General features: G+C 43.2%; 1 protein-coding gene across 2 annotated transcripts in view; it reads right to left on the bottom strand.

Moving 5' to 3' along the window:
* Positions 1–13,442, bottom strand: part of ANKRD28 (ankyrin repeat domain 28) — a 173,435-nt gene that overhangs the window by 87,985 nt on the left and 72,008 nt on the right. For both annotated transcript variants that reach the window (XM_088445445.1, XM_088445444.1), the window contains exon 2: positions 12,758–12,841. In XM_088445445.1, the coding sequence (XP_088301571.1) occupies positions 12,758–12,841 (84 nt within the window). The remainder of the gene's footprint in view (positions 1–12,757; positions 12,842–13,442) is intronic.

Raw genomic sequence — 13,442 nt, 5'->3', positions numbered from 1 at the left:
AACACTCCATTGAAGAAATGTTGCTACATCTCAGACTTAAGTAAATCTATAAATGAATCAGCTAACCTTAACACACTTTTGAGGGATCCAATACATGTAAGCAATGAATTCAATGAACTGTAACTGCTATAAATATTTTTTTTTAAGTATGGAAGACTACTGATTTTTTTTTATTTTTATTTTTAAATCTATTTAATTAAGTTTAACCCTTGCCTGTAGATGGCAGTGGGATTTGACCCACTACATGCAGTGCCAAACTCTGAAAAGCAACTTTCACCCATTATGTTTTAAGAAATGGAAAAAGTAACAACATTTGGTTTTCTTGAAAATACTCAACAGCAGCCATAGCATGTGGATTGGACACAGGCAAAAAAAAAAACAAAAACCCTTGAAGGTATATAGAGTGTCTTTGAGAATCTTTCTAATGCTGGCCATACACGCTGCAATTATCGGGACGATCCGCCCGATATCGGCGGATCGTCACAATAATGGTAGCGTGGGGGGGGGGCGACCGAGGGTTAAATATTGCTCGGTCGGGCATGCTGAATTGTCCAGCATGCCCGTCCGATGCGATATTTACCCGGTAACTGTCGGCCGCATCGGGCAGTGTATGCCCAGCGCGGCCGACAGACAGACATTTCCTGTGTTCTTTCCTACGGAAGGAACAGGGAAATGTCTCCTCCCCCGGGGGCGGAGCGCAGATGTCGGGCTATACACTGTGAGATTTCTCTCACAGTGTATGCCGGCGACATCTGCGGCTGGCAGCCGGCCAGATAAAATGTCTGTCGGTCTGACAGACATTTTATCTTGCCGTGTATGCCCAGCATAAGCAGTGAAACAATAAACCAGTAACATTGGCAAGAAAATTGGGCTGCCACAGAGTTTTCAAAGAAAACTGAATTAATGGTAAAAGAACGAACCTCTTTTCACTCCACAAGAGCAATAATTTATGAGTTGTGCATAAGCAATATAATAAAGAAAATGGTTGGATTAAGCATAATCAACAGTCATTTTGCATAGAAAATGAAAGAAAATATTTTTATTGAATAACTGCATGAAGGATTTATTTCCAAACTGAGCAGAAGACATATCTAGGAGATGATGTCTGATAAAAGTTATGAAGAGGTGACACCCTGTTGCTATGTATAGATTGCCTACTGAAGCTGAAGCCCTGCGCGCCGGGAGGTTGCAACCATCTTTGTAGAATGCACCCCTAGGATTTCCTGTACTCCATGTGAAACTTCTTAGAAGGCCCTGTACAATTACCTTCTTGATTCATAATTCAAAATCCAAACAATTTTACAGACAATGTTCTTGACTAAGTCCTACAGGAAGGACAAAAAACGGAATGTTTTTGTTCTTGAAAGATAGATCTACATTTTCCTAACAAGATCAAGGGTATGGAATCACTCTTTGTCATTGGTTAGTAGCGTATAGAGAAATGGAAATATGAAGCACGGATTGGAAAAGTGGGAACTTCCTTAGGTAGAGGATTAGTTTGCAAAACCCCTCTATGTATAGATGCTCTTAGAAGGTTTCTTATACTATAGGACATAACGCAACTACTTTTTGAGCAGACGACAATAAGAAGGGGTGATAACAGCACTATAGTGGTGTAACAAAATTCCAAAAATTGCTTGAGGATAGGTTTTATATATATTTAATAATACATGTTAAAAACCATATGATATACAAGAAAGAAGAAAAGGGAAATACAAATATATATGGCTGGAAATACAAATCTATAGAACAAGGACAATTGGAAACCACAGAGCTTCAGAGCTTCCAGCTGACATGCTTTAGTAGTAATGTTCTCTAAATCTTTTTAGGCAAATATAGTATAATAATCGAAAAGTTAAAACCCAGTACAATTCAGAGAGTTTGCGACTATGTAAATGGGGTCCTCCATGTGGTCTGGGCAGAACAGACGATGTAATGGTTAGCATTACTGCCTCACAGCACTGAGGTTGTGGGTTTGATGCCCATTACGGTCCTAACTGTGTGGAGTTTGTATATTCTCCCTGTGCTTGCGTGGGTTTTTTCAAGGGACTCTGGTTTCCTCCGGCAATCCAAATATATATTGGTAGGTTAATTGGCTCCCAACAAGAAAAATAACCCTACTGTGTATGTGTGCACACACGTGGTAGGGAATATAGATTGTAAGCTCTACTGGGGCAGGGACTGATGTGAATGGCCAAAACATTCTCTGTAAAGTGCTGCGGAATATGTGTACACAATATAAATAACTGGTAATTAATAATAAACGGTCTTTGCATAGATTTATAAAATCCACAGGGCCCTCCAACTGGCTGGAGAGTGTTGCACAAATAGCTAGTGTTTGATGGGTAGGGCTCAAAGTTTGGAATCGGTATGTAATACCGGTCGCCGCATGGCCGGCTGTTCGATTCCCGGCAGCGTTAGGCCGACAGTGGAACAGGTCCCGGCAGCGGAAGCCCGACAGCTCTGGAAATCCCGATCGTCCCCAGGTAAGTATGAACTAACCTAGCCTACCCCCCCTAACCCTCCCCCCGGGGGTGCTTAACCCTAACCCTCCCTCCCCCTAGCCTAATGCTAACCTCTGGGGGATATGACAGTCGGGAAGCCGGCTGTCGGTATAATGTCAGCCGGCTTCCTGATTGCATCCCCAAAGTTCTAGCAGGGCCCCACAAAGTGCATTTTGCTGCAGAATACTCGATGCTTTCTCAGAAGCATATGCTTCAGAGGAAGCTGCAAATTTTCCGCAGCAAAACATGTAAAGCATGAGCACAACCACCTGTTGGAATTTGAGCCTTACCCATCTGAGATCAGCACTGGTACAGCATCTGTTTTCTCTATGCTCATGTTCCTGTGATTGCAATAGAACAGAGCTAGTATGGTGTTCGAAGAAGTGGCCATCAAGTTTACTTGTGGAGAGTATCAGAAAATTAGCTGTGGTTGAAAAAACTTTGTGCAAGGCCAATTATCCTGGATGGATTTAAGAATGACTAAGATAATCTGCAATTCCTTCTGACCTTTGTCTTTAGATCAAGTCATCAAACTTACAAACTGCGAATAGATCCAGCTAAAGGTCCAGTGTACACCACCACGCCAAGAATGAATGCCTATAGAGAATGAGTACATTCCTAGGAGATTGAAGCAATCCCTTGTAGCCACCATTTGTTGAGACTGATGTTGATATGTTAGCTGTTTCATAGGCACTCTCTCACTCTGTGTCTCTCTGCACCTCAAAGAACTGCAGTTTTGTGAAGACACAAGTTGATTTTTTGCTGTATTGTGAATATGATGATGCAACAATTATCTTGTAGGAAAGTCATGACCTGAGCTGTTCTGTCTTTGGTAACATACCTTGATTTTCTGGTAGCAAGAATGACCATAAGAGTGTATGAGCATATTTATAAAGTGCCCCAAAGTGCTGAGGAGTCCAACCACTAATGTTAGAATTGTGAAGGTATTCCCAGCGCTCACATTGTTAGTGGTATGACAGCGATGTGGAATAATGAATTGAGAAAAGAGATCAGTGAAACCAAGATTCTATTCATATACACAATATTGTAAAACAGTTTAAATTTAGCAAGTGAAGTCCAAACCACATAGTGAATCTGATTGCAGAGATAAAGGGAACATGGGATATTGACTATCGCCATTGTTTTATTAATAGGTTTAAGTATGACATACAAAACATTATAGGTAAATGACCTCGACTCACCCCTATCCTCTGCTGAAACACCACTAGATGACCATTCAGGCTCAATCAGCAAACTCAGGGAGCCACTGGCAACAAGACCAGGTAGGTTCAAACCTGTCCGTGACCAGAGTAAATTCAATCACTGTATATTATACAATCCCCTTTCATGACCTGTATTAATGTCACCACCGAGGAAAATAATGGTATAATCTGTTGCAACAAAGTTAACAAAGGCAAGTCTATCATAACTCTTATTTTTGCATTTGGAACTTGAACCCACTTAAAAAAAAAGAAAAAACAACAAAAAGTACTTTGCAACAAGTCTGATCATCGTGTCTATAGAGCAGGGGTCTTCAAACTTGGCCCTCCAGATGCTGTGGAACTACACATCCCAGCATGCACTGCACATAGTTTTTGCCTGCGGTTATATCAAAAAGGTGGCAGTGCATGGTGGGATGTCTCGTTCCACAGCAGCTGGAGGGCCAAGTTTGAAGACCCCTGCTATAGAGCATGCAATGAGCCTTTATCTGAGTATTTTGGAGGGGCTTTGACATTTGCATTGTATCATCAGCCCTAAGGAGCAGCTGTGCAACAGATTACACCATTACTTTCCTCGGTAGTGACATTAATACAGGTCACTTGTGTCATGAAAGGGGATTGTATAATTCTTATTCAAGTTCCATGGGGTCCACAGAAACTACCTTGGGAATGTCCTAAAGCAGTTCCCTTAAGGGTGGGGACGCTCCTGGCCATTTAGGAGAATCCGCCACCCAAAGGAAGCATCCTGGGAGGCAAAAGTATCAAATGCATAAAATTTGATGAAAGTGTGGACAGAAGACCAAGTGGCCGCCTTGCACAACTATCCCGCAGAGGCGCCATGTCTAAAAGCCCATGATGGTCCCAGAGACCAAGTTGAATGTGCTGTCACCGTGTTATGAATAGGGAGACCAGCTTGTGTATAAACCTGAGATATAGTCATACGCAGCCACCAAGCCAGAGTCTGCTTGTTAGCTGGCCAGCCTCGCTTGTGAAACCCATTTAACACAAAAGCTTATCTGATTGAGTTGGAACGATCTACGTAGGCCCGAACCACATTCAGGGAAGCTTCACCTACAGAAAGGTCTGAAGACTGAAGGGCCGGAACTACAATTTTTCAATTCATATGGAAATGGGATACCACCTTCGGAAGGTAACCTGCCCGTGTACGGAGGACAGCTCTATTCTGGTAAAAAAAAAAATCAAAAATGGGGAGCGACACAAAAGCGCTGCCAAATCAGAAACTCTGCGAGCTGAGGAGATAGCGAGGAGAAAAAGTGTCTTCGCTGTCAACCATTTCCGGTCCACTGTGTCCACGGGCTCAAAGGGAGGAGCCTGCAGCATCATGAGAACTAAGGATAAATCCCACGGTGCCACCGGAGGAACAAACGGTGGTTGAAGGTGGAGAACACCCAGCAAAAATGTTCTAATATCCGGCAGGGGAGTGATTCTGCGCTGCAACCAAACTGACAATGCAGAAACCTGAACTCTCAAGGTAGCCAGGTGAAGACAGAGGTCTAATCCAGCCTGGCGAAAAGAACGAACTTGGGAGATCCTGCAAACTTTAGGGTCATACTCTCCGTGGGAACACCATTGAAAAAAAGAATGCCAAATCCTGTGGATGTGGGCAGTGGAAGGTTTTCTTGCCCTTAGCCTCGTCTGGATCACAGAGGTAGAAAAAAACATTTTGATTTTAGGATGGAAGACTCAAGAGCCATGCCATCAAAGCCAGACGAGGTAGGTCAGGATGTAGGCAGAGACCCTGCACTAACAATTCCGGCTGTAGAAGAAGTGGATTGTCTATAGATAGACATGTCAGATCGGTGAACCAATGTCGCCTGGGCCAAGCCGGAGCTATTAGTATCACCCTGCCACCTTCTTGCTTGAATTTTCTGATGACCCTTGGTAGGAGGGAGATTGGAGGAAACCGGTTTGCCAACCTGAAGTCCTACATCACTGCTAGAGCGTCCACAAAGGCGGCTGAGGGGCCTCTTGTCCTGGAGTCGTATCTGGGGACCTTCTGGTTGTGATGTGATGCCATGAGGACTATGTCCGGTAGTCCCCACTTGTCCACCAGGAGCTGAAAGATGTCCGGGTGGAGAGCCCATTCTCCGGCGTGAATGTCCTGACAACTTAGTAAGTCCGCTTCCCAGTTGAGGACTTCTGGGATGAATATTGCCAAGACTGCTGGAAGATGGCATCCTGCCCACTTCCCCCATGGCTGCCGGACTTCGGGTGCCTCCCTGATTGTTGATGTAAGCCACTGCGGTCGCGTTGTCATACTGAATCTGGACAGGCCTGCCCTGAAAGTGGCCCTGTGCCAGAATGAGCACCTTGTGCACTTCACAAAGCTCCAAAATGTTTATGAGCAGGTGACTTTCCTGAGCTGTCCATCTTCCCTGAAAGGTGTGATGACCTGTCATCGCACTCCATCCTCAAAGACCCGGGTCTGATGGGAGAGCTGTACAAAAAAACTTGAATGGGATGCCTTCCCAACCCCCGAGAGCCCGCATGGGGAGGCCCGCCTCATCAGGCAGAAGGCTCATCGACCGGCTTGGAAGCTGGACGTCTGACCAACCATGATTTTTTGGTTTGCAGTTTGGACTTCCTGCAGGAATTATCTTGTCTGGAAAAAGACCGTCCCTTTGCCCTTCCTTGCGGTCGAAAGGTCCGAAACAAAGGCTGCCTATATTTAGAGGTAGTCACAAATGGTAATCCGGCAGATTTTGATGCTGTTAAAGTAGCCACTGTGTTATCCAATTCTGGTCCAAACAGTATTTTTCCAGCAAAAGCCAAGGATTCGAGAGCTTTCTTGGATACTGCATCTGCCTTCCAGGACCTTAATCAAAGTGTTCTGCGAGCAACAACCGAAGTTGCCGACACTCAAGAAGCCAGAAGTCCTGCGTCAATAACCGCTTCTCCCACATAAGCAGCCGCTTCTCGAATTTGTGAAATATAGGACAGTTGTTCGGTAGCCTGTGGCATACTGTCTTCCAGTGCTTTTGTCCATTCCTCTATAGCCTTGGCTACGGCCATAGCCAGCCGGGTAATCGCTGCAGATAATGAGAATACTAATTTCAAACATGATTCAAGTTTTCTATCTGTAACATCCTTGAGTGAGGATGTGGATGGAAGAGGTAATGTAGAGCTCCTGATCAACCATGTCACATGAGCAGCTACAGTCAGAGGGACTTCCAACTTAGTACATTCACCAGGTGAAAATGGGTACAGGTTGAGTCTCCCATATCCAAAATGCTCGGGACCAGGGGTATTTTGGATATCGGAATATTCCGTATTTTGGAATAATTGCATACCATAATGAGATCTTGGGAATGGGACCCAAATCTAAACACAGAATGCATTTATGTTTTATATACACCTTATACACAGAGTCTTCAGGTAATTTTATACAATATTGTCAATAATTTTGTGGCTCAAACAAAGTTTGTGTACATACATGAAATTAATCTATGTTTCATATATACCTTATAGACAAGACCTGAAAGTAATTTTATACTTTATTTTTAATAATTTTGTGCCTTAAACGAAGTTTGTTTACATTTAACCCAAAAAGAAAAGGTTTCAGTATCTCAGTCATGCTAAAAAAAATTCCGTATTGCTGAATATTTGGATATGGGAGACTCAACCTGTACAGAGATGTTAACCTCCTTATAGCATGGAAACGTCTATCTGGAGTGCTCCATGCTTCAGCCATGAGGTCCGTCAGCTGCTCAGACTGAGGAAAGTAATCCTTTACCACTTTCTGATGCCTAAAGACTGGAGTCTTAGATTTAGGCGGGGCCTCCTCTTCCTCTATCTAACCGCTCTTACCCGAGAGGGGACATCCTCGGAGGATTGGTGGTCTTCCCCTGCCGAGAGAAACCCAGAAAAGGAACCATTTGTATCCTCATCTGATGATGTGTTAGAATCTCCAGGCTGTGTCTGATGCGATACTCTCTTATGCCCATGCTTAATGAAAACCACTTGATGAGTTGCAGTAGAGGGTTTAATCATACTCTGACTTGAGCGTGCATAGGCATCCATCCAGAAAGGATGCATGGGGGGCATATAAATAGCAGGATGTAACTGCTGCAGGTACCCCATAGTCTGAGGCAGTCCCGAAGCTGCTGCCCGGTCCACTAAATGAGACATAATCTGAGACCAAGAGGACACCCAGGGTGGCTCTTGTACATGAGCTGGTATAGCGGACTGGAGAGGTGGCTCTTTAAAACAGCCAGCACACAAACCACCTTGCATGAAATCCTGAGCTGACAGGCCCGCCAAACAGGATTTACATGAAACCAGCACAGGAGCCTCAACCTCCTGGTTTCCGTTAACCTTTGACATATCAATGTATAAAAGGTACAAGGTATAAATGCAATGCAAAGTGAGAGTCTTCACAAGTACCAGTATTTGTGAAGTACACAGAAAGCCCCCACACACCTTGTACAGATGGATGATGGTGAGAAACAGTGACAGTTCTAACTGACAGTAAAAGGCAGTATCAATACAGTGGCTAGCAAAAGTCACATACAATGCACATGCAATTTAATAGCAATGGGCTCCGAATCAACTGACCAACACTTGGTTGGATGTAGAGCACTATGCACCTCATTCAGAGTCGGTCGCGAGCGCCGATGCGCTCGTAACCGACTCGATGGTTTGGCCTGCGCACGCGCAGCGGCTGCACTGCGCATGCCCTGGAGCGACAGAGAAACTCTGTTGCTCCGGAGCTCGTTACCAAAGGGGCAGCTGTCTATGTTGATCGACAGCTGCCCCCGTTTGGTAGGTGGGCCGGGGGGGTGTGGTTTCTAAAACTGAGGCGTTCCTTTACGAAGTGATGTCAGTGGGGAGCTTCCTGCTCCATCAGAGCAGAAAGCTCCCTGGGGCTTACGAGTGCCCAGATCCTGCCATAGGGTCTGGTCGTAAGCCCCAATGGTGATCACCATCGCGACCATCAACCTGGTCAGTCGTTAAGCTGTGGGTAGTAACCCACAGCTTAACTATCGATAAGGAGGCGGCCATTGAGGACGCAAGTGGCCGCCCTGATTCTGTACGACCGCTTGCATCTAACGCCTCTGAATGAGGTCCTATATACCTGACCCAGGGGAAAGGTATACAGGGAGACAAACCCAAACTTTTTGGGAAAAAAATAGCTTCAGCAGATCACCAATGGTGGTCTGTGAGCATCCCATATACACGAGGCGAGTTGGAGGAGCAACCCAGACGCGGGAAACTTTGTAGGATCTGGGTCGGGACTGCCAGGGGATAGCCTACCTCCCCGAGGCTGCATCAACTGGCCAGGTACGGTGGCCTCATGGCAGTAGATGCGTCTACTGCCGATCCCCTGCGTCTGACGATAAGGCCTCGGTGGACTAGTGAGGACGCGGACCACCGAGGCAGCGGCTTCCCTGCAGCGGCTTCCGGTGAGTCTCCGGAAGCAAGGACTGCCACACGCAATTCCCCGTAAACGAGCTGCAGAGCAGCTTCAAATACTGTGCACACAACTAACTCATTCTTTACATAGGGTGACCAAGCACATGTCACACGTGTGTCAGTGCCACCACAGCACAAGACACATTACACAGAAAAGGGGGATATTGCACCAAGCATCCCTAGTGTATGTTGTCGGCATACCGGCATGCGGCATGCGGGATGCCAATGATCTGAGTACTGATGCCGAAATCCCGACAGGTCGGGATCCCGGCACCAGTATCCCGACAACCGGCATCCAGTAGATAAGTATCGGGGTGCTAGGATGGGGTTAGGTAGCGGGGTTAGCTTTAGGCATTAGCGGGAGGGGTAGGGACCGGGTAGTGAGTGTTAGGATTAGGGTGTGGTTAGGTATAGGCACTAGGGGGGGGTATTAGGTTTAGGGTACAGGGAGGGGAAGGTTAGGCTTAGGCACCAAGATGGGTGGGTTAGGGTAGGGATTACAAAAGTACTCACCATCACTTGCTATGGGTGTCGGGATCCTGGCTGTCGGGATGCCGCTGTCTGCATTCTGAACAGCGGCATCCCGACAGCCAAGATTCCATACCCAACCTATCCCTAGGTCCCCCGAGAACATACAAGCTACCTTAGATAAAATAACAATACACACTACACTCACATACACCCTTCTGCTTTACTCAGCTGAAATATAGGAAAAAGATACCTAGGGAATTGTGAGTCACACACACACACTAATTATGTATATATATATATATATATATATATATATATATATATACATACATACATACACACACACACACGCACACATACATACATATATGGAGATATCTTCTGGGAGCATTTCACCCTGTCTATATACTCAGCTGACTAAGGCGTTAACGCACACATTATGGCTGCTATGGAGTTTAAAAAAGAAAAGCCACTAATCACTGCACACCAGGATTGTCAGGTTTTCATATAATACTGCAACTGTATAGGTGTGTATGATCTGTCATCACAAAGTCCATGCATGCGCACCCAAAGTAAGCAGTTAAAATGCAAGGAATGGTGGAGAAGCTATATCAAGGCTCTGTAGTCCCTACCCTCAAACACTCAGTAGGGGAAGCCTAACTTAGAAGTGTAAACACCTCTTTCAAAGAAGGTCTTTCCCGTTATAGAACTGCCTGCAGGACATTTTTAATAAAAATACGGACAAAAAATAAGCCACATTACTCTACTACATTTCTTAAAAATATAAAAACGAGCACTCCTGTTTAATGATTGGAGTCTCATCTAGCCATCTAACCAAATGGTGTATATTAACTGCCGCTATGCATGCCCTATTACTTCCATATAGAAGAGGTATGTGTTCATAATTTAGTAATCTTCTAACCTTAAAGTACGTATCTGAGATTTAATATATATTTAGTCAAGATTGTAATTTCCAATGAATGAATATATATATATATATATATATATATATATATCAACTGTCTACATTCTAAGCTTCATACATTTTTAAATGCATGAAGCTATTAAAACTGTAGGACTGTATCCCTGGAGCATTGTCAGAGGACTCTGAAGAGCCCATCAGCCAAAATGTCGTAGAGTGCGATCCTCAGAGGGAGGGAGCTCATATAGCCTCACAGCTGTCTGAGTAGCATTGGAGCGGCAGCAGAAGGGCGTGTGAAAAGGTTAGTGGGGTAGAGGAGGTGGAGTGGAATATATGGGGACTACAGGAGAAACATGAGGCTGCCAATCAAGAGTTAAAAGAATGGCAACAAGAGATATGAGGGGTCTAAGGGAGAGTTTGTAAAACGTACTACTAACCAAAAAGTAAATGTATTTAATTTATTTATAATTAATACTTGCACTCATAACTGAATTGGTTGCAGTACAATTGTACTTGTTTAAGACCTACTGTGACACTTGGAAATTATCAATGAGTTCCTCTGGCAAAGAGCACTGCAAGTTTGTAAAGTGAGTAAGTATGACAGTCCCACAGGCTTTGGTGATCTTCTACACCCACATGTGAGACAAATGCAAACACGTTAGACATGTGGCTGTTAACCAGATACTTGGAAGGTCACTGGAAGATATTCCACTGACCTCCAAAAGTTTAACTTACAGGAAACATACTGAACGGAATAAGTAGCTTTAGTAAGAAAAAAAAGACAAAACTGAACACAAGTAAAATGTAAGTGAGCATGCTAGCATAGGAAATCATGGGGTATGGAATTTAAATTGTAAGCTCCACTGGGGCAGGGGCTGATGTGAATGGACAAATATTCTCTGTACAGTGCTGCGGAATGTGTGCGCTATATAATTGGTAAATAATGTATTTTAATGGGTGTGGATATCCAAAAGTGTCTGTGACTTACTGTATTCCTGTCATTTGGAACACCATGCCTAAAAGGTCTCAAATCAAATTTTAAAAACAGACAACTACCTGCAGGAGATACAATTGCGTGAACATGTGCTGATGTATTCGCTGTTGTACAAATGTATCAGCAAGCTGTCATGCACAGAACAATGTAGAATAGAGCGGTTCATTGGTACGTCATTATTCTAGTATTATATCTGAAATATATTTTATCATAACGTCATGTTACAAACTAAAACTTCAACTTTATCAAAATCTGCATAAACAAGATTAGAAATTATAGCAATGTAGTGTATATATGGTGCTGGGTGATTAATCTGTTGTTAAATAAGTTTTCTACCACTAAACAATACCTAGACCAAAGCCCACTCTATCTTCCTACTCCTGCTGTCAGTCTCCTGTAAAAATTATTTTTTACTTTAAACAATAAGTCTTATACAGTTAAACTTTTCCCAGTTGAAGAAAATGAGTCAGTTTCAAGGCGATTCCACAATTTGTCACTGACTTTTCTTTTGAGCACACATTTTCCATCTGCTTTCCAACTTTCCTTTACAGCTCACCCAGTCTCTGCCCAAAGAATTATGTAGACGTGAAAGGTCAAGCAAGGCTAAACCAGCCTGAAATTGATACTAACTCTACCACATTGGGATACATCAGTATTTCACTAAACTGAGGAATTGCACCTATTTAACAGTACTCGCCATAAAAAAAAAAAAAAAATTTACTGTCTGGTCACCCAATCTGGTTACATACTTCGTTCTGGCATCTCAGAAAACAAAAATGCAGTAGGAAGTGAGACAAAATGACCGAAAAATTGTAACAATACCACAATATACGTGTCTCAACATGATGGTAAGCATACAGAACAGGCGAAACCTGTGACCTTGTAGTTACAGTCAGGACGCATTAGGGAAATGGTTTGCAGTTGCCTTGCGCTCTCTTTTTTTAAATAGCTGAAATGCTATAGAGGTCGGACAAGCTTATGAACACAAACCTCATCTACTTGCCAAAATAAAGTGCGATTAACCTGTCGGCAGACTATTTTCCTAAAATGCATAAAGCAAGGAAATACTCATGACTCTTCAAAGTAAATTTAGATGTCAAAGTTTCAGCCATTAGGGGAAAACAAACCAGGTGGGTTACCATATTTTTGGTGTCATTATATTGTTTTAAACAATAATATAGCTAGGAGATTACAAATAGTATAATATGCTTACCTGAAAGTTAACATCTTCCTTCTTGAATATAAGTGCTCGAACTTCATCTGGATCACCATTAAAAATTGCTTGGACCAGGGGAGGCTGCACAATGAAGATAAAAAACAAATAAAATTACATTTTATAATCAATTCAAGTCCCATTGATATTTTATATTTTCGGTTTATAAAGCGCTTGCATGTTACACAGTGTGGTACATGGAGGGGATCATGACATGACAAATTATATACAAAGATATAAAACAGAAATCAAGATGGCCTTGCCCAAATAAGCTTGCAATCTAAAAAAAAATATTAATAGAAAAAAATGTATAGAAGAAAAGAAAATTTTTTTTTTACATTAAACCTAATTTAGGAGTCATGTTATGGAGTAAGATAATTGAAAGTTTATCAGGATCTTTGAATAAAACTATAAAAATAAAGACCTTGAACTAAAATGCTATGGGAGCCATTCAATCATTTTTTAAGGCGAACAAATTAATGGGCGTCCAATGTTGCAATCCAATTGTTTTTGGGCGTCTGATTATCAAACTTGTTGCGCCTAATTAGTCCGGTATTATCTGCGTAAAACGGCTAAACAAATCTAAAGTCCTGGTTAGGGCGACCAAGACCAGGACTTATCGCACATTTCTACTCTCCACCTCAGGAGGGTGGGAGCAGAAATGCCGGCTATTCCCCCTTTAAGT

This window comes from Taudactylus pleione, unplaced genomic scaffold, assembly GCF_031769625.1.
Source record: "Taudactylus pleione unplaced genomic scaffold, aTauple2 ptg000380l, whole genome shotgun sequence".
NCBI classification, from domain to species: Eukaryota; Metazoa; Chordata; class Amphibia; order Anura; family Myobatrachidae; genus Taudactylus; species Taudactylus pleione.
The sequence above is the reverse complement of the archived record's forward strand: the minus strand, read 5'-3'. Positions and strand labels throughout refer to the sequence as shown.